The sequence below is a fragment of the Amblyomma maculatum genome, chromosome 7 (assembly GCF_055883805.1).
Source record: "Amblyomma maculatum isolate TAMU_Amacu chromosome 7, ASM5588380v1, whole genome shotgun sequence".
NCBI classification, from domain to species: Eukaryota; Metazoa; Arthropoda; class Arachnida; order Ixodida; family Ixodidae; genus Amblyomma; species Amblyomma maculatum.
The window spans coordinates 52,868,881-52,894,526 of NC_139350.1; the positions used below are offsets into that span (position 1 = coordinate 52,868,881).

At 46.5% G+C, this 25,646-nt stretch overlaps 1 protein-coding gene and 1 long non-coding RNA gene across 2 annotated transcripts in view; both read left to right on the forward strand.

Moving 5' to 3' along the window:
• The window catches only part of LOC146183205 (cyclin-dependent kinase 9-like), a 38,898-nt gene extending 19,466 nt beyond the window's left edge, over positions 1-19,432 (forward strand). Inside the window, exons 4-6 of the mRNA XM_084609080.1 lie at positions 3,343-3,509; positions 10,433-10,840; positions 15,999-19,432. Of these exons, the coding sequence (XP_084465206.1) occupies positions 3,343-3,509; positions 10,433-10,840; positions 15,999-16,358 (935 nt within the window). The 3' untranslated portion in view covers positions 16,359-19,432. The remainder of the gene's footprint in view (positions 1-3,342; positions 3,510-10,432; positions 10,841-15,998) is intronic.
• Positions 19,433-24,267: 4,835 nt separating this feature from the next.
• Positions 24,268-25,646, forward strand: LOC146183206 (uncharacterized). The gene is made up of 2 exons (XR_014708477.1): positions 24,268-24,388; positions 25,280-25,646. It is a non-coding gene; the product is annotated as an uncharacterized LOC146183206 (long non-coding RNA).

Below are 25,646 nucleotides of genomic sequence, written 5' to 3' on the forward strand. Positions count from 1 at the left end.
GTGACGGACCACCATGCACTTTGCTGGCTTTCCTCACTGAAAGACCCGTCCGGCAGATTGGCAAGATGGGCTCTTCGCCTTCAGGAATATGATGTCCGCGTTGTTTATCGCTCCAGCCGCAAGCATCACGGCGCCGATGCACTTTCCCGCTGTCTCCTTACACCTGAGGTCGCGAGCCTTTCCTCTTCCGACGTTTCCCCACCATCGCTTCACATCAATGACATGCTGTCAGCGCAGCGGCAAGATCCTTGGATAAATTCTCTCCTAGATTTTATCTCCAGTCCTACAGCTGCTTCTCTATTGCGTACTCTCTGCCGCCATGCTTCCCACTTCGCCATTCGTGATAACCTCCTCTACCACCGCAACTACTGCGCAGATGGCCGCAAGTGGTTGCTAGTTATTCCCCGGCAGCTACGTTCACAAATATGTGACTATTTTCACGCTGACCCACAATCCGGTCACGTAGGTGTCTTCAAGACATACACTCGTCTCTGGCTGCGTTACTACTGGCGGGGCATGTACACCTTCGTACTCAAGTATGTTCGCTCATGCCTCACCTGTCAACGTCGCAAGCCATCTCCTCAACTTTTCGCTGGAGAGTTGCTACCGTTACCCAACCCACCACGCCCTTTCGACTGCTTTGGCATTGATTTGTATGGGCCGCTTCCCTACACTGCAGCCGGCAACCGCTGGGCTATTGTAGCCGTTGATCATCTGACGAGGTATGCAGAAACTGCAGCACTTCCATCTGCCACAGCGTCAGAAGTAGCTTCCTTCATTTTGCAGCGATTTGTTCTTCGCCACGGCGCACCTCGAGAGCTGCTCAGCGACAGAGGACGCGTTTTCTTGAGTGACGTGAAAGCCCTGCTCACCAAGTGCAACATTATTCATAGAACAACCTCCGCCTGTCATCCCCAGACTAATGGCCTCACTGAGCGTTTCAATCGTACCCTTTTGCGACATGCTCTCTATGTACGTCTCCTCCAACCACTCAAATTGGGATCTTGTCCTTCCATATGTCACGCTTACAATACCGCAACGCAGTCTACTACTGGCTTCTTTCCTTTTTTTCTCCTCTACCGTCGTCACCCCTCTGCTACAATCGACACCATACTCCCGTATCAGCCAGACATATCAGAGTATACTCCTGCGTCTCAAGCAGCCCAGCATGCAGAAGACTGTCGAAAAATTGCCCGCGCATTCACAGCTAACACCCAATACCGCCATAAATCCAACCACGACAACCAACACTCGACACTGGACTTCTCGTCTGGCGCTCTTGTGTGGCTGTGGATACCTTCCAATGCTCCTGCACTGTCTTCAAAATTTCTTGCTAGATACCATGGCCCATACCGAGTTCTGGAGCACATTTCTCCGATTAATTATGTGGTGGAACCTCTTACGCCGTCTCATAATCTACGCCGGCGCGGACGCGAGATTGTTCACGTCCAGCACCTTAAACCCTATTACGACCCTGCCGTTTTGCTCACGTTGTAAGTCGCCAGGATGTCTCCTCTTCATCCCGCAGGTAATTGTAAAGAGGAAGAAGTACACGAGGAACATTCTAGGCAGTGGCATTGTGATCGCTGCGCATGTTGGGCCTGACGATGTTCGCTGACGCTGTGCTCGCCGCTGATCTGCCCAGTCCTGCTGATCGAGTCCTGCTGATCTGATCAATAAACCCCCATCTTACAAAATAAATAAACCAAAACAAAAAAAAAACTACCTTAAGATAGTTACCTTGGTCAGGGCCAGTTGGACTAAATAAATGGCTCAACCCAGTGAGTGAGTTCAGATGAGTCACGAGTCAAAATGAGTGATTGAGCCCAAATGAGCCGTGAGTCAAAATGAGTTCCTATAGATGAGTCGCAAGTCGGAAGTGAATCGTGATCCGCAACGAGTTGTTGACTCTGGATGAGTCGCAATTCCGAGTGAGTTGTGAGTCTAAATGAGTGACTTCATGAGTTCAGTCAGCCTAAGCTTGTGTGGGTATCAGGTTGAGTGAGCTCACAGGGAGACCAAAATTTTGTTAGTCTGAGTGAGCTCTCGTGATTTTGCCAAGGGATGGCCACATCTAACCAAGCTGCACTATCCCTAATCACTCATGCAGGATGACCCCGAACATTATCGAAAACAAATTCACTTTTGATGAGCATATCCTTGTATTTTCCTGTAGTGTTGGGCCTCCTGCTCATTCTTGTTAACACTTTGGTGCCATTTTATTCCATGGTCTCAAGATGCACCTACATCACTAGCATGTCATCCACGAGCAACTCTCTTGTATTTGTAACATGAAGTGTTAATGTGAAGTTCTTCAAATATAAATTTATTGGTTCAGAGCCCAAATATACATTTCATATGTGGAAGCCCTACAATGCACATTTCATTCATGCTTGAAAACCGGTGTGAAATTGGGCAGTCAGGTTTGTACATCCATTCAAAACCTCTATAGTGGCTTCGAAACTTTTGGGCCTTTACATTTATTTCTACATTATGCATGCATCATAAGGTGCTTATGCGTACCACACTACATTGTTATTTTTGCTAAGTTATTTTTCCTCAAATAACTGCTCATCAAAGTGTTAGTGCCTATCAAGAAGGCTGCAACTGCTCTCATTTTGGACCTGTGATCATTTATTTGTTGTAATGCACCCGAGAATGGTCTTTGTCTTTCAATCCGTGTTTTCATATATGTGCACTTCACCTACTTGGTGACAGGTTCTGTTGTGTACTGCTACATGAATTGGGGTGTTCAAATGTTTTTGGCAAGTCACTTATCTCAAGCCAGGCATGTGAAATGAATGCAGAAATTATACGGTGCACGATTTCATATTTAATGGCAGCTCTCGTATGGCTATAGCGAAGACGCGTTGAGACTGGCTTCTTTTGCAAGGGTGAATGCTTTAGAAGGTCTTAAGTGTGCTGATTTGTTTATGTACTGGCTTCTTATGACAGAAGTGAGGCGAATGCACGGATACCGTGAAGAGAGATGAGCAAGACGTAGAAGTCTCTGCTTTGTGAGACAGCAGAGCATCTGGAAGTTTTGCCACTTGTCTCACAATTATTTATTGTCTGGTGTTTTCTGGAGCTTGTGGGAGGTGCATCTCTGGCATAACAGAGGATCGCTCTGTGTGATGTCAACATCTCTTGACTTAGGTCATATGTTATCCAGAGTGCAGGTGGCCTTGGTCTTCAAGCGGTGTTTCATGTTTTTGTGCGTGTTTTTTTTTTCTTGCTCATTGCAGTGCGTGGCTGCCTTCTCCTCTTTCCGGAAAGTTATGCAGCGTAGTTGTGCGTTTTCTTCTTTTTTTGGCGCTCAAGTTGTAGTCTGTTTTTGTGCAGCTACACCTCTCAGCAAATGCAAGGCAACCTTTTACCTTGTGTTTGACTTCTGCGAGCACGACTTGGCAGGCTTGCTGCGCAACGACAATGTCAAGTTTTCACTCGGCGAGATCAAGAAAGTCATGCAGCAGCTACTGAATGGCCTCTACTTCATTCACTGCAACAAGGTGGGCTTACTGCTTTCAAAGGTTGGCATAACTGGTGCTTCCCAATGTCAGGTTGCAGCAAGAGTGTCAGCTTGTAAATAAGTAGAGTGGTCACTGGAACATGTAATGTGTAGTTTTTTTTTTTATGAAGCTTTTATTGCCAATGATTGCATCAGGTGTGCTTTTAGTACCACAAATTTGCTTGCAGGTCTACCTGCATCATGTTAGCAAGGTGCTGTTTAGTCGTTCTAGTGCATCTGCAATTTGTGTGTTGCAGTAAGCAGGGCCCATGGAAAACAACTTTTCATGATCTCTAACAAAGCAGCGGAAAATTGAGGCACATAGTCTTGCACATAGGTTGGCCATATTAAAAGCATAACCAATGACATCCTAGGCAACAAAAGCTTCTTCACACATTTCATGCATTCTATGTTACAGTGGACACCACACAATGTACCCTGATGCAAGGTTGACTGAGCCGACAAGGAAGGTGCCAAACAGGCACTTGTGGCTCTTAAGGCTCCAATATTGATTGACCATAAACAACTTAACTAAAAATGGGGGGCGCTTATGCTTCGCCTTTACGGATGTGACATGGCAGCGGTGATGGCTTTTGTGTGTCGGTTCCCCTTGCAGATCCTCTTTTGTGTGCATGGACTTTGCTGCTGACTTTAATTACAATTCTTTTAATTTGTGACTCTATTATCCCCACACATAGTCATAGGCTAGCATAGTACATGAAAGACGAACTGACATAGATATATGTACATGATGCTGTGCTTTAACCAAACTGTGTAAACATACCATCTTGGCCTAAGGGTCCTGGAGAGCTGGATTCTGATCTTTCCATTTCGAGGGCGAAGCGTGAGTTGACAGTGCCTGCCAACTTTTGCCATGCTGTGTGGTCTCCTGACGTCACACAACCCGGTGGCTAGTTGATGCACGTCGTGTCACCTGCAAACTATCACCTGTCTGAGCCATGCCTGTGATTTTTTGCTCACAGTGCAGACGTCAGATTTCCTGGAGAACGCTATTGCATTAAAGTACTACCCAGTGTTTTCATACGCCTGGAATTTATACTAATAATGCCGAGCCTTGTCCAGAGGTCTTCATGCCACGTGCTTTCTTTTCAGCTGTATAGCAAGGTTCCCATGGAGAGGCCTCGCCCTCACTTAACAAGACAATTTAGTCTTCACGGATGCCACAAATAATGCCTCTGTATATATATAATTGCTCAAAACGGCAGTGTATGGCCTACAGATCAACGAAAGATGTGTACGTGAGTCTGTGCTGAGCCTGATGTATAGTTATGTTAGGCAATGGCACAGTAACATTTTTGTAAACAGTTGCATGTCACCTCTGCCAAAAATTACTGAATTGTTAAGTGTATCACTGAATGTTGGGCCAGTTGGTACATACTCAGGTCCCTTGCAGGGGGTACCATCAAACACCAAAAAAAATGGACCCAGGAAAGTGGTAATTGACACGGACAAATGGTGGAAGAGGATTATACCTACTTTGGTGGGAGTGGAGGTGGACCTTAAGAAAAAGAAAAGTGAACTAACCTGGTATACACTAACCTGGTATAATCACGCTCGTGTGAGGGTAGGTGATGTAACTGGATGTGTGCGTGTGGCCTTGAGGAGCATTGTTGCACTAAAGCAGAGTTTGTCTTGAGCTTGAACTTCTCTGTGCTTACCACCTATTCCTTGCGTTTGTGTCTTTGCATTTGCTGGTATCTTCCATAGAATCTGGATAGGTTAATATTTCGCCCAGCCTTATTTAATCTGTACCTCATGGCTTTGCTGATCTACCAACAAATGCTCTTTATACTTTTTGTATGAAAGCGAACGCATCGCAACTGGAACTGTGGTGCGCTCGATACGTGGAAAGCCCGAATGACGAAGGTGACGAAAAGGATAAGAACAAAGAACTGCCAAATTTCCTGAGACAAGCACTGCATCAGCATCGACTTGCATTGTGTGGTGTTGTTGGAAATAACACTTTATGGCAAATTCCATTCAGCAGTTCGGAGAAAAGGAAGAACTGTTCCAGTAGTCAGTCTGGATTCAGATTCTGAATCTCGATTGGTTTGCAGCGGTACAGTTCTTAGACATCTTGCTCCTTTGCAGATTGGGAGAGCTCTGGAATAATTTGAATTTGTCATTATATATATTTACTCCTTTCGAGTACTAAATTTAGGCAATAGGTGAAACACCTGGTTATTACAGTTACCACAGTGAGAAAGCCGGGCCACAAATAGTTGCGCCGATGTGGCAGTGATTCGTTCCGCCATCGGACAACAATAAGTCCGCCTTGCGCGGCAACAGCCCATTATGTGGCCCTTTTTTTCTTGTTCTTGAACCAACATTTTGGTTCATGGCCCCTTTTCCCAAGCATTTCACCCCCCAAGAGCCGAGCACCAGGCCGGGGGAAATCTTGTACCCATTGGAAACCGGTGGGTACCCGGCGGCACTGGGGATCGATCCCCGTACCTCCCGAATGCGAGGCGGATCGCAACTGGAACTGTGGTGCGCTCGATACGTGGAAAGCCCGAATGACGAAGGTGACGAAAAGGATAAGAACAAAGAACTGCCAAATTTCCTGAGACAAGCACTGCATCAGCATCGACTTGCATTGTGTGGTGTTGTTGGAAATAACACTTTATGGCAAATTCCATTCAGCAGTTCGGAGAAAAGGAAGAACTGTTCCAGTAGTCAGTCTGGATTCAGATTCTGAATCTCGATTGGTTTGCAGCGGTACAGTTCTTAGACATCTTGCTCCTTTGCAGATTGGGAGAGCTCTGGAATAATTTGAATTTGTCATTATATATATTTACTCCTTTCGAGTACTAAATTTAGGCAATAGGTGAAACACCTGGTTATTACAGTTACCACAGTGAGAAAGCCGGGCCACAAATAGTTGCGCCGATGTGGCAGTGATTCGTTCCGCCATCGGACAACAATAAGTCCGCCTTGCGCGGCAACAGCCCATTATGTGGCCCTTTTTTTCTTGTTCTTGAACCAACATTTTGGTTCATGGCCCCTTTTCCCAAGCATTTCACCCCCCAAGAGCCGAGCACCAGGCCGGGGGAAATCTTGTACCCATTGGAAACCGGTGGGTACCCGGCGGCACTGGGGATCGATCCCCGTACCTCCCGAATGCGAGGCGGATCGCAACTGGAACTGTGGTGCGCTCGATACGTGGAAAGCCCGAATGACGAAGGTGACGAAAAGGATAAGAACAAAGAACTGCCAAATTTCCTGAGACAAGCACTGCATCAGCATCGACTTGCATTGTGTGGTGTTGTTGGAAATAACACTTTATGGCAAATTCCATTCAGCAGTTCGGAGAAAAGGAAGAACTGTTCCAGTAGTCAGTCTGGATTCAGATTCTGAATCTCGATTGGTTTGCAGCGGTACAGTTCTTAGACATCTTGCTCCTTTGCAGATTGGGAGAGCTCTGGAATAATTTGAATTTGTCATTATATATATTTACTCCTTTCGAGTACTAAATTTAGGCAATAGGTGAAACACCTGGTTATTACAGTTACCACAGTGAGAAAGCCGGGCCACAAAATGTTTTGTCACAGCTGCACTGTTTTTGCTTCTGAGAGCACTGCCATTTTCTTGTTCTTATGTTCGTAGGGGGTATGCCTCTACTGTGTCTCTCTGCTACCTTTTCACGTGTTTCGATGAATGAACTTGCCGAAAAAGAGTTCCATTTAGACCTGCTTTCTGTGGACAGGTGCACTCTGAATATCGGTGCATCTGGCAGTGCGAAAGGGCATGCTCACATATTGCTCGTGCTGACCACACATACAGTAAAATCTTGTTAATTTGAAGCCATTGGGAGAGGGAAAGATATTTAATTAACCAAATGCCAAAAAAGGTTGGGGCCAGGCAAAACATTTCATTGCAAGGACGCACTGCGCATACCTCCCAGTTCGTGCCACCACTGCAGATTGTGTTGTAAGGTTTTTCACAAGATGGCATCACGGCGTGCGCATAACCTAAAGCAGTAAATTAAATACCGTATTTACTCACATAATGCTCGCACCCCCAACATTGGGCGTCAAAAATCTGAATTTTTTTTTTTTCCTCACATAATCATCGCACCACCAATATTACTACCGCGAGAGTCGTCTGCTAGTAGTAACAAGCGCCATCTTTGGAACGCTACTGAACCTAGCTGGCCTCGTGTGCACGCGCTACCAGGCGGCGATAGCGTGCTCGGGTAGATATCGTCATTGGTTATGCTCGTCTTTTTTTTTTTTTGACCTCCATGATGCATGTAGTCGTCGCCATTTTGTGAGGTGTCCACGTCTCGTTGTTATTGTTCCTTCGTTCCGTCCGTGTTACTTGCTGTGTTCCACCGTCTACCGTGTTCTTGGTGCCGCATCACCATGGGGCGGTACGCAAGTTATATTACAGCTGGTTTTAAGCTGAAAGCTTTCGAGTACGGGCTACAGCATAGCAACCGCGCTGCCAGCAGGCACTTCGGCGTCAACGAGTTCTGCGTAGTGCGCTACTGGAAAGTCGAGACAGCGATTGGAGTGCTGGTGGTGGCGAAAGACATTTATTGGCTCAAAAGAGCATTCACAGGGAAATATGATTGGACCTGCCCTTAAGAGGCCACTCCTTGCAAGCACTAGATGGGGTCTTTAGTACAGGACTCTAGTGGCGTGGCCGCTGCCCAGGCGCGTTCCACCAAGGTCTTTTGGGCCTGTAGGTCAGAGCATCCTAGCAGGTCGCCTCCCAGTCTTCCCGGGTGGGGTTGGGGTGAGGGGGGATAGCAGGGTTGGAGAGGCAGGCCCACACCGTGTGATAAATGTCGGAAGACTTCTATGCACAGTGTGGACAGCTGCCCGAGAAAGAGTGGTCGAAGTGTTTGAGAGCTGCCGGGCACAGCAAAGTATTTGTATAAAGGCGGAGCAGGAGCCGCTCCTCCGCCTTTGAGAGGCCTTTACGCAGGCGGGGATAAATGCCTTGGCCAGATTGATATAGTAAAACAATATCTGTGAAAGAATAAGCTGGAGTGAATTCAAGTTCCTGATCATCGGGGTCGGAGAGAAATGCCCAGTGAGAGAGTGCGTGGGCGTCAGCTGCCTCATTTCCTTCAAGGCCCATGTGAGCAGGAGCCCAAATGATATTCCGGTAAGCGGGGTCCCCGGTGTAGACGCCGTTTTAGAGAAGGTGATAGGCTAGGTACACCCAGCCCTGCTCGACGTTCCAACAGGCCCCCACGAGTCGGAAATAATTGTTTTGGAAGTGGGATGAGCTGCAGCTAATGCAATGGCGATCTCCTCCGCATGTGTTATGTTACGGGCTCGAAAAGTAAGTCCGTTTACTAGTTCGGATTGGTGGACGACTGCAGCTGTATACCATCCCTTATGGTGGGGACCGCAGGCGTCCACGTGGAATACGTGGGGTTTTGATCCATAGTAACGAGCCAGGGCTTCCGCCCGTGCCAGGCGCCGGCCATTATGGCCCTCACGGGTCATGTTTGTGGGAAGAGGGCGCACGTGGAGGGCGCATCTTTACTGGGATGGAATGCGTACACGCTCTTCCATGAGAGTGGTGTGTTGGATATGTAGTCGGGCAAGAAGGCGGCGACCCGACGATGTCTTCGAGAGACATGCATATTGGTTTGTCAAATGGGTTTTCCAGAGCTCCCGAAATGTGTTCACCATGCCCAGCTTCAGGAGACACTGGTTGGAGGTGTTCACGGGGAGGTCCAGGGACCGTTTAACAATTTTTCAGAGGATGGCTTCGAGTGCATCCTCGTCTTGCTTCCGCAGGTGGAGGTATGGAGTCGAATATAGAATTCGACTGGTTACAAATGCATGCGCCAGCCGCAAGGCGTCCTTGCATTGTAACCTCCCCGCACGTATTAGAAACCCAGCGGACCTTGCCGCCCCCTTGGTCCCCTACCTTATGCAGTTTCGCCAATGTCGTTTCTGACCGTTTGTGTTTGTGTTGATGTATGAAGAGCCCCAGTACCCTGACTTCGACATGTTCAGGGATTGGACCTGTCTCAGGAGACTACACAATTTTGGCTGTGCACTTTGGTGATAGGCGTATGTGCACAAATTTATACTTTTGGGGGGAGCATTGGAGGCCGCTGCGACGAGCATAACGGTCCACTATGGTCGCCGCCTGCTGTAGGTTGGCCTCAATGTCTCCGAGGGAGCCCTGCATGGTCCACAGGGTGATGTCATCGGCATACAGCGCATGCTGCACACCGGCGACAGCGCCCAGCTGGGCCGGCAGGTGCATCATAGCCAGATTGAATCACAGGGGAAAGAGCACCACGCCCTGAGGTGTACCCCTGGCTCCTAAATGAAAAGGTCCATGTTCCTTATCTTGGATTCGAATGTAAGATTGTCTGTCGGTCAAAAATTGCCGAATGTATTCAAAGGCGTTTTTACCGCAGTTAGTTTGAGCGAGGTGGGTGAGAATGATGTCGTGGATAACATTGTCGAATGCTCCCTTCAAATCCAAGGCGATTGAAGTGTCGATACGGACTCTGATTAAGTCTCTGATCAAGAGTAGAACTGTACGGTCTGCTGTGAGCATTATACCACGGAACGCGGGGAGTGACGATGAGGCTGCGTGCGGCAAATAAAGTGCTTTAGCAATTTGTGCTTTTGGTGACCTTGTACTTTTATAGCAAGGGCAAGTTCTGCTTGAAAGTAATGTTTTGGTCAAATTTACAATAGCTGACCAAAGAATTGCGAATCACACCTATTTAAATTTGCTTTTAGCGCTCCAAAACATTTGCTCAAAAATTTTTCCCGCATAATTATCGCACCCCCCAACTTAGCATCAATTTTTCGCGGGAAAAAGTGCGAGCATTATGCGAGTAAATACGGTATATATTAAGATGTTTTGAAGTTTTTTTTTTTTTTATCTGTTTGTGGGTTTTTCATGTCATTTGCGCAGATCCTGCACCGCGACATGAAGGCAGCCAATATTCTCATCACCAAGGCAGGCGTGCTCAAGCTGGCAGACTTTGGCCTGGCGCGGACATTTTCCCTCAGCAAACCGGAGCAGCCCAACCGCTACACCAATCTTGTGGTCACCCTCTGGTACCGGCCACCAGAGCTCTTGCTGGGCGAGCGCAACTACGGAACCCCCGTGGACATGTGGGGTGCTGGTTGCATAATGGCCGAGATGTGGTTGCGCAGGCCCATGATGCGGGGCACCAGTGAGCAGCACCAGATCACCCTCATCAGCCAGCTGTGTGGCTCACTCACGCCCGACGTCTGGCCTGGGGTGGAGAAACTCGAGCTGTACGACAAGCTCGACCTGCCCAAAGGCGAGAAGCGCAGGATCAAGGAGGAGCTAATGGCAAGCACACTCCTCCAGTTTTATTGGACTCATTTTCCACTGCTTAAGTGAATGGCACCAACTTGACAGTGATTATTTACTGTGTGAAATTTAAGCCAGACCAAGTTGGGCTTGTAGTATGTGTTGCGCATCATTGGAATGAGGAAGTAATTCCAAGAAACATAAGCTGCTCCCCGTTTTTATTGCAGGCACAGATGTCTACAAACTGGTTAGAGTTGAAAATTGTGGTAACTACGTACTAGTAATGCTTTGCCAGCATTCTAACTTGGCAAGTATGTATGCTGAACAATCAACCTCGCGTTTGTTGACCAAAAAGAAACAGCTTGATGATAGTAACAACTGCACTCAGCAGTTTTCATAAAAACCACTAATAAGAAAAAAAAACCAATAAAACAAAAGACCACAATTGGCATCTGGATACCCTCAAAGCTACACCACTACTTCAACCATATAGACAGTAATTGCAGTTTACTGTGCCTTCGTTGGTAGTCACTTAAATTACTGCACATCATCGCAGGGACTATTCAGGTACACTCATGCACATCCTAGATCAAGCTGTTTGATATACCCAGGTCACTCTGGTCTACAAGGGACTGATTAAATTTAGTCCGGAAAATATATTGCATTTCAATTCTTTACTCCAGTCGAGCCCTTTTTAGACAAGTGTCATCAGTGACATTTATCATGTAGGCAAAAGCCAGTACCATCAGCAGTTGTGTGTGTGTGCCATACTTGCTTGTTTTCGAGTGTAATTAGCAATATTCTGACAAGTAGTGGTTGGCTGTACCCCACAGCGCAACAGGAAAAACGGCGTCACTTTCGCATGTTTCTTGCTGTCGAATAGAGTTGAAAGCAATGGGCAGCAGCTATGGAGTGTGGCAGCCTCTTTGGCGACCGACTGCCTTCACGGCTCACATTGCACTTCTGCGTTGATAGTTGATCAGTTCAGCTGTGGCTTTTAATTCTCTTGATTGCTCTTTGCTTGTGTGATGAATGAGGCAAGAGCAATTGCCTGAGCTCATTTATGTTTGGTCATGCTCTCAAAGATGAGGATGTTCAGGTTTGATATCTGTGTAACTTTAAGTCAAATGAAGGGGAGCCGCTGTCAGATCCCATTCACCCTCTCTAGTCTAAGCGTTTGATCAGGCAGAAAAGAACACTAAAACTGATGCCAGTCTCCCTCAGCAGTTACATCGAGCCACTGAGGGCAGTGCTGGCGATGCTGCATCTACCACAAAATACAATGCCAAAAGCCACTCGACATAAGCAGGAAAAGTATGGTATACAGTGAAACCTCATTATAACGAACAATAAAAAAAATCTGAAAATAGTTCGCTCTATCCATAATTGGCAATATGAGATTTCGTAGAAAATACACGCAAGAGCAGCAAAATTCAATCAGAGAAGGCACAGCAACTCGGAGGGTGCCTACTTGGGTCACGTCCATTTATTTACGCCCAAAGAACTGCGTTATCGCGGCCTACTTTTTTGTGTTGATCGCGTTCCGTATCACGCCCTGTTTCACAGTTTGCAAACACTCAGTAAGGGCAAACCCACTGCTCTCAATAGCACTGCAGTGGCGGCGCAGTAAATCCAATGCAGCAAGCACTTCTTGTGAAGTTGGAATGTTCTCATCATCTGCATGGTCAGCCTGAGGTTTGTCTGCGGGATGTTCAGAAACTCCCACAGCGATTTCGGCGTCCGTCAGTACAGCCGTGGTCGCCGCGATGTCGTCGCCTCTAAAGTCATTGTTGCGGGCATGTCACCAACAAAACACGAAAAATCGTTCAAGGCTCATAGAGCTCGCGGAGCTCTGCCTCTGCTTCGTCAAGATTTTCCCCATCGTCATTTGATGCACGGGCCTCTGCTGGAACAAAACCTGCGTGCCGAAAGCAGTTGGCAATCGTTTCGTCTTTCACGCTGTACCATGCCGCTTTAATGCTCCCAGCAAATTGATCTTCAAGTCCTGCTTCATAAGAAGCTTCACGAGAAGAGTGTCAATCAGTCTCCTCTGGTAAACTACCTTGAAGGCCCTGATTTTATTTTGAGCTTGGTCTTTAACGTCAGTGCTGCTCTTTTTTTTTTCACGTTCACTGCCATTACAGCACTACGCACACCCGCACACCACACTCGACACGACGACCGACGCAGCTTCAGCCAAACGCTACGACGACTACGGCCACGCCGCAATGCTGCTGCTAACACTAAAACGAAAACATGCGAAAGACGCAAAAACCAAAAAGGCAAAAGCAACATTCGATCGCGCCACTGCCGCCGCTACTGAAGCGGCGCTGTCAGCGATTGTGAGATGCGAACGATTTCTTATGGCCTCAGAGATCACCTCCGCGTGCACAAACAGGCGCGCAGCGGTGATCTCGAAGGCCATAGATTCCTTTGGCTGTCAACTCCCAATGCCGTCGTGGCATCTGTGGCGCTGTCAGCGCCTGCGAGGTAGTCCTGAATGTTTGCTGCACCGCACAACACACATGTAGTGCAACGAAGCCTGCCTCCTGCTATTAAAATGAGGTAGTGCTTGGCGTAGCGAAGTTCGTAATATCCGTTTTATGCCGAACTGCATTTGCTATGGTAAGTTAAAAATACATGTGTTTGACAAAAATATTTTGGAAGAGTTCGATATATTCAATAATTCCTTATGTGCGTGTTCGTTATATCGAGGTTTGACTGTATAGTGTTTAACATCCCATAGTGTCATCGTATACAAGGGATGGAAAATAAGCAGAATATTATCATGCCGAATAAGATGCACACTTGAATAAAAATTTTAAATACATAGCTGAGCAGAGGGAGTATAATTTTTGCTAGAACCATGAAGGAAATGTCTCTTAAAGCCAAGAATGAGAGCATTCTTCACTCAAAAAGATACTTTCTCATTAACAATACCCTAAAATATCTTTGGGAACCTCGTCGCAAGCATTGCCAATGTTACAATAATGTAGCATTGCTTAGTGCATTTTGGGCATTTTTTATGCCTAAAGCTTTGTGCAGAGCTTACCAGTGCTCAGGCTTTCCAAAAAACTCTCTCCACTACGGCGTCTCTCATGGTTTGGGACGTTGAATTCAAACTAAACCAAAAAAACTCATAGAAAGCTTTTGGAGAAAGCTTTGCAGAAAAATCTTGTTTGCATGCAAGACATTTTGAACTGCAGTTAAACTGGGGAAAGTGGCGATTAAGATCTAGAATTGTCTACAACCTCGCAAAGGTAATCTCTGAACAGGTGTGGACCTGTCAACACCTTGCCAGGAGCTTGTCCAGTTAGCAGTTCATCAAAGAGGTGGTCATGTGAACTATTGACCACACAGCATTTGCCTCTTACATATATACGGCACTTTTATATTGTTAGACAGTTCTTAAGGAGGTGAGTTCATTATCACATGTAATAAAAAATGACAGAATTTGCCTGAAAGGTGTTTTTAGGTACAGTGTTAGTCCTATTAAGTCTTTTGTGATGTGATCCCTGTGGGCTGCTTGAGTTAATGAAACGTCAAGAGGTAGATTTAAGGAATTCATTACAGTTTTAAAAATTGCTCTTTGCTGTGGCGTAAACACGAGACCAATTAACACTCGAAAAATACAAAATTTTTATTATGAGCTGTAGTAGGGAGTGAATAGTATGCATATGCACACACACACAAAAAAAGAGAACAATAGCAAAGCTCTAGCCTATTTAGCTGCTTCAAGGTACCATCACTACACTCGCATGAGCAGTTACATTTATATGCCGAATAAGATGTTTTCTTCACAAAAATTGTTTGCTCCGTTATTAAAGCCGCAATGTGAGCAGACATATCAGGAGACACAGAATAGTTCATTAGGGTTACGATCACACCACAGCAGTTTATGCACAGGCTGCTAGTGAAATGATGTTTATGATATGTAGATGCACAGTGCTTGCATGCTTTTGACAGCTGCTTGACACCAGCACTAATTCACAATGCGCTGCTGTAACATGAGCTTTGGATAGTTGGAAGATAAATAGTTTTGCTTATGACACTACTAGTATTCGAGCAGATAAATTCATTTCCCCTTCATTTATCTGCTTGTAGCTTACGAGGGTCTCGATTCTGGCAGTCTTGAAGCCATAGGTAGCGTAAGAGGGTTCTAGCGCAGCTTTCGCCCTCGCTCTTGATCACGTTCTACGTGACGCTGGCGGTAACACAGGACGTTCCACATCCACCGCTTTGGTTGAGGGTGGAGCTGGTGAACACTCTCAAGGTTCGTATACAGACAACAATAATACCCAAGAAAGTAGCAGGGGGGACAGCGGCCGATGTAGCTCAGTTGGAAGAGCACCGGACGCGATATTCGGAGGTCGTGGGTTTGGTTTCCACCATCGGCACATTGTTTTTCTTTCTACTTTGTGTTTATCTTTCCTCTAAACAGATAACATTACTGATTTATGTGATTACCGAAGTAAAAATTAAAAAAAAAAAGACATATAGTACAATTCCCCCCCCCCCTCCCCCCCCATGCTTTCCATGGCCTCGCTGACTGTTGGCTTCTTTCCTTCATACTAGTATTCGAGGCATATGTATCTCTGGCTTGCTTATTATGTGGCCCCGCCAGAGTGGCGAAGTGGTTACGGCGCTTGACTACTGCGGGATCGAATCCAGGCCTCGGCAGCCACTTTTTGATGGAGGCAAAAATGCAAGGCGCCCGTGTGCTGTGCGATATCGGTGCATGTTAAAGAACTCCAGGTGGTCGAAATTTTCGGCATCCTCCACTACGGCGTCTTTCATAGCCCGAGTTGCTTTGGGACGTTAAATCCCACCAACCTACTACGTAGTGTTTTATGGAGTGTCATGCTTCTGTATTGATTGTGCAAAAAGTTAGCTTGGGAACAGGTATCCTTTGTTTTGAAGAGAGCGCACGTGCTGCTGTGGGCAGAAAATGTGATACGCTAGGGTAAAGCCGGTTTGCGTGCCACTAAAACCAAGCTTTTCGTAGTGAAACATGTTTTTGTGTCAACCAATCTGAAGCAGCTACATTTTGCCACATTACTTTTGTGGTTTGGTGTTAGTTTACCTCAGAGGATAGCATGCACTCTCTCAGCAGAGGGGCCTCAAATTACATTGCTCAAAATAATGCAGTGTGACGGTTATGATGGGTCACTTTGGTCACTGAGCACGTTGTATGCAGCCGTACGTGAAGGACCCATATGCACTGGACCTGCTGGACAAGTTGCTACACCTGGATCCAAGCAAGCGGTTTGACAGTGACAATGCACTCAACCACGACTTCTTCTGGACGGACCCCATGCCTTGCGACCTGGCCCAGATGCTGTCGCAGCATACGGAATCCATGTTTTCAGGCCATTTTTGCAGAATAAAAGAAGACTACGCTAGGCCATCTTATATGATGCATCTGAGCTGTACCATTTTCGTGGCACTTGACAACTTTTTGCTATTAGCACCTCGGCATTTAGATGCAATATTGCACGCATCATATACAGCTCGTTGGGTAAGAAAAGGTGTTGCCTTTGCAATTCCCCAAACATGAAGAAAATAGGGTTGAAAAAATGTGCGCATTATTTTATATGAAAATTGCAACGCAACCAATCCTTGTCAGGCTGGTGTTTTCAATTTAGCATTCCGTCTGGATGTGAAGTTGGAGGCTGGTTTGCGGTAGAGATTCAAGCTGATGACATGTATACCTTAGGCAAGTGTAGGTGATGAACAAGATGTGAGACTGTGCCTTCCTTTCCTCAAAAACCAAACTTAAAAAATACAAGTCTATTCGTGAAATGAAAACGCTGTTTTCACTTCTACTCTTAAGGTGAAGCTTAAATTATTTATGTACAGTAGAACCTCAGTGATACGAATATCACAGGGTCGGGAAAAAATTTGTATCATAAAAATGAACGAAAATAAGTAAGCAGAAGGATGGGAAAGGCAGTCGCGCAGATCTGTTTCCAACAGAGAAGGTTTATTAGGATCGCGCGGTCACAGCTCGCCACTTGCGGCGCACACAGCGCGACAGGCGATCGCGACGCCTCCGCAGACTTCTGATGGCGACGTGCCAGCCGCGTAGCGCCGCAGACTGCTCGCGTAAATGCTCGCGATGCATACAGCGCAACTAGCGGTCGTGATGCCTACGATGTGCGCGCCTGCAGCCGCCTGCGCTGCCGACTACTACTCACGGCCACACGCCGCTGCAAACCTTTTACGGCATGGAAAACTCTCACGATGCCAGCGATGTGCGATCCGTCCACCTCCGCGTACTTCTCGCGATGCGTACAGCTTGACTGGAGATGGCGACATGCGGGCCACATGGCGCCGCAAACTGCTGGCGGATCGCGATCGCGAAGCCAGTGATGTCCACTCCATGTGCACCTGCCGCATATGGCGGTTGCGACGTCTGCGGTTTGTCGGTCACACACCGCTGAAAGATTTTTGCGGCGTGAGCCCGACAGAAAATCGCAACGTCAGCGATGGCTCTGCGATCGCAATCCACAAGGAGTTTGCGACGCCGTCCAACCGGCGTGTCGTCATCACCAGTCATGCTGTATGCGCCGCGAGAAGTACGCGGAGGCAGGCGGATCACACATCGCCGGTGCAGACTATGCGTCACCGCTATCTGCTCGTGATGCATACATACAGCGCGGCTGCCGATCGCAGAGTCAACGATGTATGGGCGGTGCGTAGGGCTCTAGGTTGCGGTCGCAGTTCACGCGTTTGTATCATGCGTTGTGGCGCAGGTGAGTGGTCGGACCATCCGAAATTTTGAAAATTGTACAGAATGAACTCTGGCCGGGGAATTTTAACGAATTCGTACCATCCCGAAGTTTGTATCAACTGGTTTCGTGTCACCGAGATTTTACTGTAGGTGGAACTAAAGTAATATACCAGTTTGGAAGAGTTGTTTTTGATCCAGCTTAGCTGCGATAGTCACAGGTGGTTTTTTGGTGCAACAGTATCGTTGAGTTTAACATGACCTGCTTTGAAGGCTTCATTGTGAAGAAAATCTGGCATTCTGAGTGTCACGACCTCTGGCAGGTGATGTGGCCGGGCACTGACTTGTCATCAGGTCGTGTGACATCAGGAGACCACATGACATGGCCAACTTAGGCAGCTTCTTTGAGATGTGAGGGTGAGCTGGGAATTGAACCTGGGACCCTTGGCTCCCAAGTTAGCTTTATACTTATTTCAGGTAGTATTTCACATAATAGGGTAACCTACGACTGTATTCTAACGAGTATGCGCAAGGTAGTAGAATAAACTACGGGATCAGTGATTCAGCGAGTAGCGAAGTGCATGTACACGATCAAAGGCCCAAATCGCACCGGTGGGAAGGCCCGCAAGTATCATTAAAAAGCCAGCATCGTCATAAACTTGTATGTTTAAAACTGACGGCACAGGTCCAACAGAGTAAAGTTATGGAGCTGAAGCCCCCCCGAGAGGATTAGTGGGGGCACCTGCCCCCCTGTGCGCACGCCTATGGGTGGGAGCCATTGACACCGTTGAGTCATAGGTAACCTTAAAGACTGAGCTTAAGGCTCCCCAAAATGTTAAGTAATTGCATAGGTCTCTTGCGGAAACCTCTCCTACGCATCTACCTACTTTGTATATAATAGCTAATCTGCCTGTGTGAAGAAACTTGAATGTCTCTGCTTGTCAGCATTTTTTTCTGTTCTTTTTGCATTGAGGCTGCCACATTCTGAGTGCAATCTGTGAAGTGTGTTGAAGACTGTGTGCGCTGTCAATTTTGTAGGCCCCTGTTGTTTTTGCGAGGTTGGGGCACAGCTCCTTGCACCTCTCTGCAGTGGCATGTTTACAATAATTGTATCCACCTGCGGCTGCTTTGATGCTTTGCCCACTCACATTTATGAGGAATGTAGGAAAGGTGCCAAGAAATTTTAATGTAGTTTGCCGATGCTGAGTGCAGTTAGAAAACGGCTCTTTTGCCTATGTTTGTTTTGCAGTGGCGTGTACTACTGTTCTGGGGTGTTAGTGATGCCGTGTTAACACCTGTGTCCTTGCTCTGCATGCCGGCCTGAAGGAATCGAGAGGCAGCACCGAAAGAAGTGCCGCAAATAAGAGTCCACTAGAGCGTTGACTGTTACATAAGAGTGGTTGCCTTTCTGGCATAACCTATGACACCTTTCTGTGCCATTGTTACTCAGAGTTTCTTTATTTTTAACATATCTCCTTTGACATCCTGTACGCTTTTATGTTGCTGCTTCTATCTTCTTTAGACCACCAGCCTTGTGTAACGGATGTTTTTTTTCTTTTTACTTTGTACCAAAGGAGGTTTTTTTCATGTGTTCATGGCTTTATGGAAAGTGTGGGTAACTTAGTGTGTAGAAACCAGGTCAAGATTTGTCAATTCCTCTGTTAGCGGCAGAACAAAGCCGTGTTTTCCGCTACAGGACAGGTCGACCTCTATTACTGTTTTTTTCCCTTACTCGGCGAATGCGGTACACAAAAAGCTAGAATTTGCTGCAGTGTTGGATTGGTTCCTGTTGTAAAAAAACGCATATTTTTATTTTTTTATGTGTCAAGAAACTGATGCTTTTGTGCGTTTTTTTTTTTCTGATATTGTTTTATTGCTTATTTAATAAATATGTTGATTGTCACTAATACCATTGTGAACAGGAATTCCTCCTCTACAATTTGATACTAAACAGTCCTGCACCAAACGAGTTTAATTAAAGAAAAAAAATATCAATGACAGCACCCAAAAACCACCACTGTTCCTGCGGGCAGGAACGAGACTTCCAACAAGTGGGAATGAAAATCAACCTTACAACCCTTTGACCACAGTACAAGAAATAAACACAGTTCTAGCTGCTGGTAAAAAGATGGCACCTAGTTCGGACGAAGTACACTATGAAATGCCAGCGCATCTATCCACACCTGCGATAAAAGCCCTTGTGAGATCTTTTATTAAGACATGGGTATCCGGAAAGATCCCATAGTCGAGGAAGAAAGCGCTTGTTGCACCTTTCCTGAAGCCAGGGAAGCCGCCCACCAACCCTGGTAGTTACAGACCTATAGCCCTTACAAGGTGCCTTGCAAAATCATTTCAAAGTGTTTTAAATATTAGGTTAACCTATGTCCTTCAATCTGAGGAACTCCTAGACATTCACCAGCTTGGTTTCATAAAAGCATGTTCTACAACGAACCATTTAGTCTGCCTTGAAAACACTGTCTGTGAGGCAATTATACATAAACAGCACTGTCTTACCATCTTCTTCGATATGGAGAAGGCATACGATACGACATGGAGGTTCAGTATCCTTTGTTACCTAGCAGATTTGGGCATCCGCAGTAGGATGTTAAACTGCCTAAAGGACTTCCTGTCGAATTGCTCATTTCATGTGCGCTTAGGCTCAACCTTTTCGTGGAACCTTGTGCAGGATAATGGGGTACCACGAAGCTGTATCTTAAGTACAACTCTATTTGTTGTAAAAAACAAATTCCTTAAGCAAAATGATCCGGAAATCTGTAATGTATTCAATATGTCGATCACCTACAGATAGCGTACACATTCTCCAATGTATCAACATCTGAAAGACAAGTGCAGCTTACCATAAACAAGCTAGCGACATGGGCAGATGAAAATGGATTTCAGTTTTCACCACAAAAAACAGTAGCTGTTCTGTTCTCTTTGCGACGAGGCTTTCAAACCGACCCTGACCTGCACCTGAATGAAACTGTATTGCCAATAAGAAAAGAGTGCAAATTTCTCAACATGTAAGGATGAGTGGAAATGAACGAACTGATGTATGTGCTGCAGCCGCCCGGAATGCAAAAATGGAAGAGTAAATGTGCCTTATAAAGATGTCATTAAATATATACAAAGAAAATCGAAAGAGAAGTGTTAGGATTCGTGGGGCAAGGAAATCAACAATAAATTACACATACTGAAGCCAGTGGTAGAGGAATGGAAAACGTAGTCGCCAAGAGCGTTTGGTTGGAGTGGTTCTATGTCACCTTCGTATTGGTCACACACATCTTGCACATAACTTACACATTCCTGCAGCAAGAGAAACCTGCAAGTGGAGATGAGCTCACAGTCAATCATCTTTTGGTATCGTGCACAAAGCTCGACGAAATAAAAAGGCATTTCATAGCTCTCTATAACGAGCACATCCCACTCCACCCAAATCTTCACCTCGCAGAAAATGCCCTTGTCATATTTACTTTTCTCAATTTTTTTCAGACATCAACACTAAACAAACTGTGACATGACTACAAACAATGGTCTTTCTAATACAACACACAATCAACCCTGTGCTTGGCGCAGGATGGCCTTAGTTGCCTATGCGCCATAAAACCCAGTGCAGTACAATACAGTTACTAATGAAACACGATAAGCCTACCTGTGAATAATGTGCAGAGGTGTTCACAGTAAACCACATCCTAATCAGTTGTTACGACTGAAGCACTTCCCACAACTCTATAATGAACTTATACCATTACACCGAAGTTTACATTTTGGAGAAAGGGTGGTCGAAATTTCCGGAGTCCTCCACTACGGCGTCTCTCATAGCCTGAGTTGCTTTGGGACGTTAAACCCTACAAACCAACCAACCAACTTGTTGACATTTCCTGCATATTTTCATTCCTAAAGGCTAAATAAATAAGCGATAGAACCTGTAATAACTTTAAAAGCCCTTTAACCAAGTGGAGATTTTAAACCTTGCTTTTGGTGCATAATGGCCTTAGTCACTTATGTGGCATAAAACACAACACACAACTTAGTCATGTCCGGCAATGTGCAGCGCATCATTCCACTGACATAATTTGGAAATTATTTGGTGCCTCTGCCCTCTTGAAGGGGACATTGAGAACTCGTGTGCTGTTGTGTGGTGCACAGGTGTGACCTGCTGCTTTTCTACCAGCACGACCCATCGAGCAACGTCACATTCGTTGTCAAGGGTGCTGTGTACCGGGCAGGAGAGGGTCCCCTCAAGGCTGGTGTTCTGCTCCAAGCAGCTGTGGAACCCAAGAAGGTGAGCAGGGTGGTGCAGTTAGTATGTCGAGCCGGTACCCTGCGCTGCTTGAGCAAGTCATGCACACAAACATTGGGCATGGTGCTCTTGCTTACTCTTTTCTTTCTTGGCTTTGGCTTGTTTCCTATTTGTTTTTCATTCACGAAGAGAAAAGAATGGGAGTAGCAGGCAGCCTGTGCTTATTGAAACCCATAACACAATGTATCACAGTAACCAGACCACAGGGTGACACTTATTTCACTGTTGTAAAAGGTCTTGAATTGCTTTGGTAATGTTGAGAACTCGAGGGTATAAGGGTTGTGATTTAAGAGCAAACAATTAATTAAAAGAAAATGAGTGCCTTTGCAGGGTTGTTTACAGTGCTTGTGATTGGCTGGTGAGGTATGTGACACAAGTTGCTTAGCTGGAAAAATAGTTGCGAAATTGTCGTCTCTTATGATTCAAAACTCGAGGAATTATTAGTGTCCATGTTTGCGGTTTGAAAAGAGACCTTGTGCAATAAAATGTATGTTTCCAATGTAAGCGTAGAGCTTTAGAGACAGTATCCAAAGTGCTGTCATCTAGCAACCAGCGCGCGTGTTTCCGCCATGTTTGAGGGTAGTTGAACCGAGGAGCGGCAAGCGGTTGCGTGGCCGCTGGATTAGTATTCATTGTCGATGTATAATGCCGACATACTGTTGTGTCCCTTGCTGTATGCAAAACTGAAATAAAGTTGTCGAAGAAAAGAAGCAGCAAGTTATATCCATTGAGTTTTTTTTCTTGTGGCCTTGTGTTAATCTGCTGTCCCATGGTTCTGATGTTGTAGGCGCGCTTCTTCGTTCAGCAGCAATCCTAAATTTTAAAATGGTGTCTTATTTAGCCTGCTTTGAAAGTTGTCAAATTCGTACACGGTGTCATAGATGAAATATGTCGCCCACATCATGTTACATTTTTGTGTAGAAGGATTTCGCATAGCCTTCTCGCGTAAAATATATTCGAGAGTGTTGCTCTTGATTTGCTAGGAGATTGCGTCTGGGCGTAAGGCAAGACCTCTGCGATGTGATTACGCAGGTTAAGGTATCGATTTTTAATTGATAATGTATCTACTGATGTATAGATTTTCATGAAATGGAACCACTATGCGACGGTGACAGGATCAAGCTATCTGAGGAGGATCAGTGTGCGCGGAATCACGTCATTAACCTGTTGCATTTCATCAACAAATTAACGTTGTTTAAAGGGGTTGTTTGGTTGTTTGTACACTAATGAGATACATATGGCGCTAAAGAGCGGCAGAGGACATGGGAACAGTAGTGCACGTGCTGTATTGAAAATGCTTTCAGGTTCATCACAGCGCAGTGTTTATTAGGCACCGATCCTATATTAAAAACAAAAAACAATATCAAGTTCCTTCATGTACGGGTATTGGCATATTGGCACAACATACTATGGAATGCCAACGATCGAGGTCGAGAGCCAGGCACAGTAAGATGTTGAACCTGGTCCGCGCTGGACTCGAAAGCCTCCTGCGGCGGCTGACACAGTGCAATTACATTGCAGACGTGTGTTTTATACCCGGAAGCAATATGAAACTTATTCATGGACGAGTATTTGCGCAGTGCATTAGGAGCCGGTCGGAGTTGACTCGAGAATTAGAAGCAGCAGTGTGGCCTTTGCCCTCGGTAGCTTCACTGACGTTGGCGTTTGCAAGCAGTTTTGGCAGCGCAGTACCACTTTACGAAGTAAAATGGAAATTTATGCAGCGTGTACAAGTCCGTCGTCCGTTCTTCCGTTATTGTTTGCTCTGAATGCGAGTCAATACAGTCGAGCCCACTTGTAACGGCCCCACTTAAGACGAACTTTCGCTTATAACGAACGAGACCGGAGCGACCGCCAAAATATACATTACTTCAATGGCACAAGATCGCACGTATAACGAACGTCCATGAGCGCTGCCGATCGGTTACAGCGAACGGACGGCGTAAACCCGGCGCCCCGATACGAGATAACGATGGGCTCCCATCCCTTTTGGTCCGTTTTCGCAATCCTCCTCGCAAGCAAGCTACCCTTTGCTCGCCGACGCGCGCTGCCTACGAGTGTCGGTGTGGCCTCCAAGGCCACGCTGCCGCCCCTCCTCGCAACTCCGCTCCCCTCTCCTCTCGCCATTCCCTCGTCTTCGCCTGTCTCGACGGCGCCGTCCGCCGGCATAGTCTTCGAAGTTTCGTTTCCTGGCTGTTCCATTGAGCGGCCGTGCTAGGGGCGCGGGGCGCCAGGAGGCAGGCCTCTCCATACACTAGCGGTTGTACTGTTTGCATAGAGAAAGAGATTGGTAAAGAGCGGTCACTCGGCAAAAACTGGCCCCAGGAAATGACGCGCGACTTTTTGCGCTGCCGCCGATTGATGGATGGCGGCACCAACGTGCGCATGCGCGGACACGCGCGCGACGGCACTCGCTGCAGCGATAATCCGCCGGAGCAGACGACAAGAAGTTGTCGAAGGGAGCGGTTGTATGCTCCTGCCTCGCCGCGCTTGTGCGGCACAGACCTCTCGTGGGCTGCTGCGCGGAACGACAGCGGTTTAAAACGACGGCAAGGTGAGCAACGTTTTTTGCTTAACTACGCTGTATTTCATGCAGTTTACGCTGACCATGCCGGCCGGTGCCAATAAGTTTCGCAGCTCGTGAACAGGCGCAGTTCGTTACGCCGTAACTCTGGCGGTTCCCAACCACGGCGAGGTGTAATATGTTGTGTTCTCGGGAAACAGCTTCATTTCGAACAGTTTAGCTCGTAACGCTTGACAAAGTGGCATGTGAAGGCATCAAGGCACGCCGTTGCGCCAAAATGGCGTGTTTGCCGGCCGGTGCGGCCATGGTGACGCAGTTTGCCGAACGGCTAGTTTTGCTAAGTGTCGCGTTTAGCAGAGCAACGGTAAAGTGAGAAACGTGTCATTCTTGACTTTCTTGTCAAACTACGCAGTATTTCAGGCAGTTTAGCTCAGTACGGCGGTCTGCGCTTCACAAAGTCGCACATGAAGGGCAGCCAACAGGCATGACAAGGCGCTCGCCAATATGGCTCGCCGGCCGCGATGACATGTGACATGGCGCGAGGTTTTGCGAACGGCTAGTTTTGCGTGGTGTCGCGTTAGATTTAACGGGACAACGTTAAAGTGAAAAATGTTTTATTATGTGGCAAGCTTCATTGCTTCAGCTGTTCAGTTCTCTTGAAGAATATTGTTAGTTTAGTGGCTGTTATTTCACGCTCTGTAGAAATGCATTTTCAGATAGGTTCGGTTAGCCTGCATTTCCTGACCTCTATGTTGCAAGAGTAGCTTTTGTATCAATTTTACGAATGACAGCTTTTCTGTTCTGGACCATAACTGCTGCTCACCAAGTTTTCAGTATCCACCCACATGCACAGATGTGTGCGCGGTGCAGTGGCCTTACATTTCATTGCAACCTTCTGCACCATGTTCATTCCTTTTCCAGCAGCACTGCAGGGACCCACGGACTGCAGCCGAAGCACGGCAGATGCGGCGAGTGAATGGTGTGGCCTTTCCTCAAGCGTCAGTTCTCCTCTCTGCCCTGGACAATACAAGTTACCCTTGCTAAGGTTGCCGCGACTGGGACTGTTTAGTTTATGTATAATGCCTGTTTTGTTACATATCATTTGCAATAATTCGGAAATCAGTTATGCTATTTTTTGTCTCTACCTAAGTGCTGTTTCTCACCTTGCGTATTTTTATTTTTCTGTATTGTGCACATCGCCTAATGTGTGTCAAGTATTGGCAATGCATCCGTCTACATCTGTTGCATCTCGTGTTTTATATGCAGCAAAATAAATTCATTTCACGAA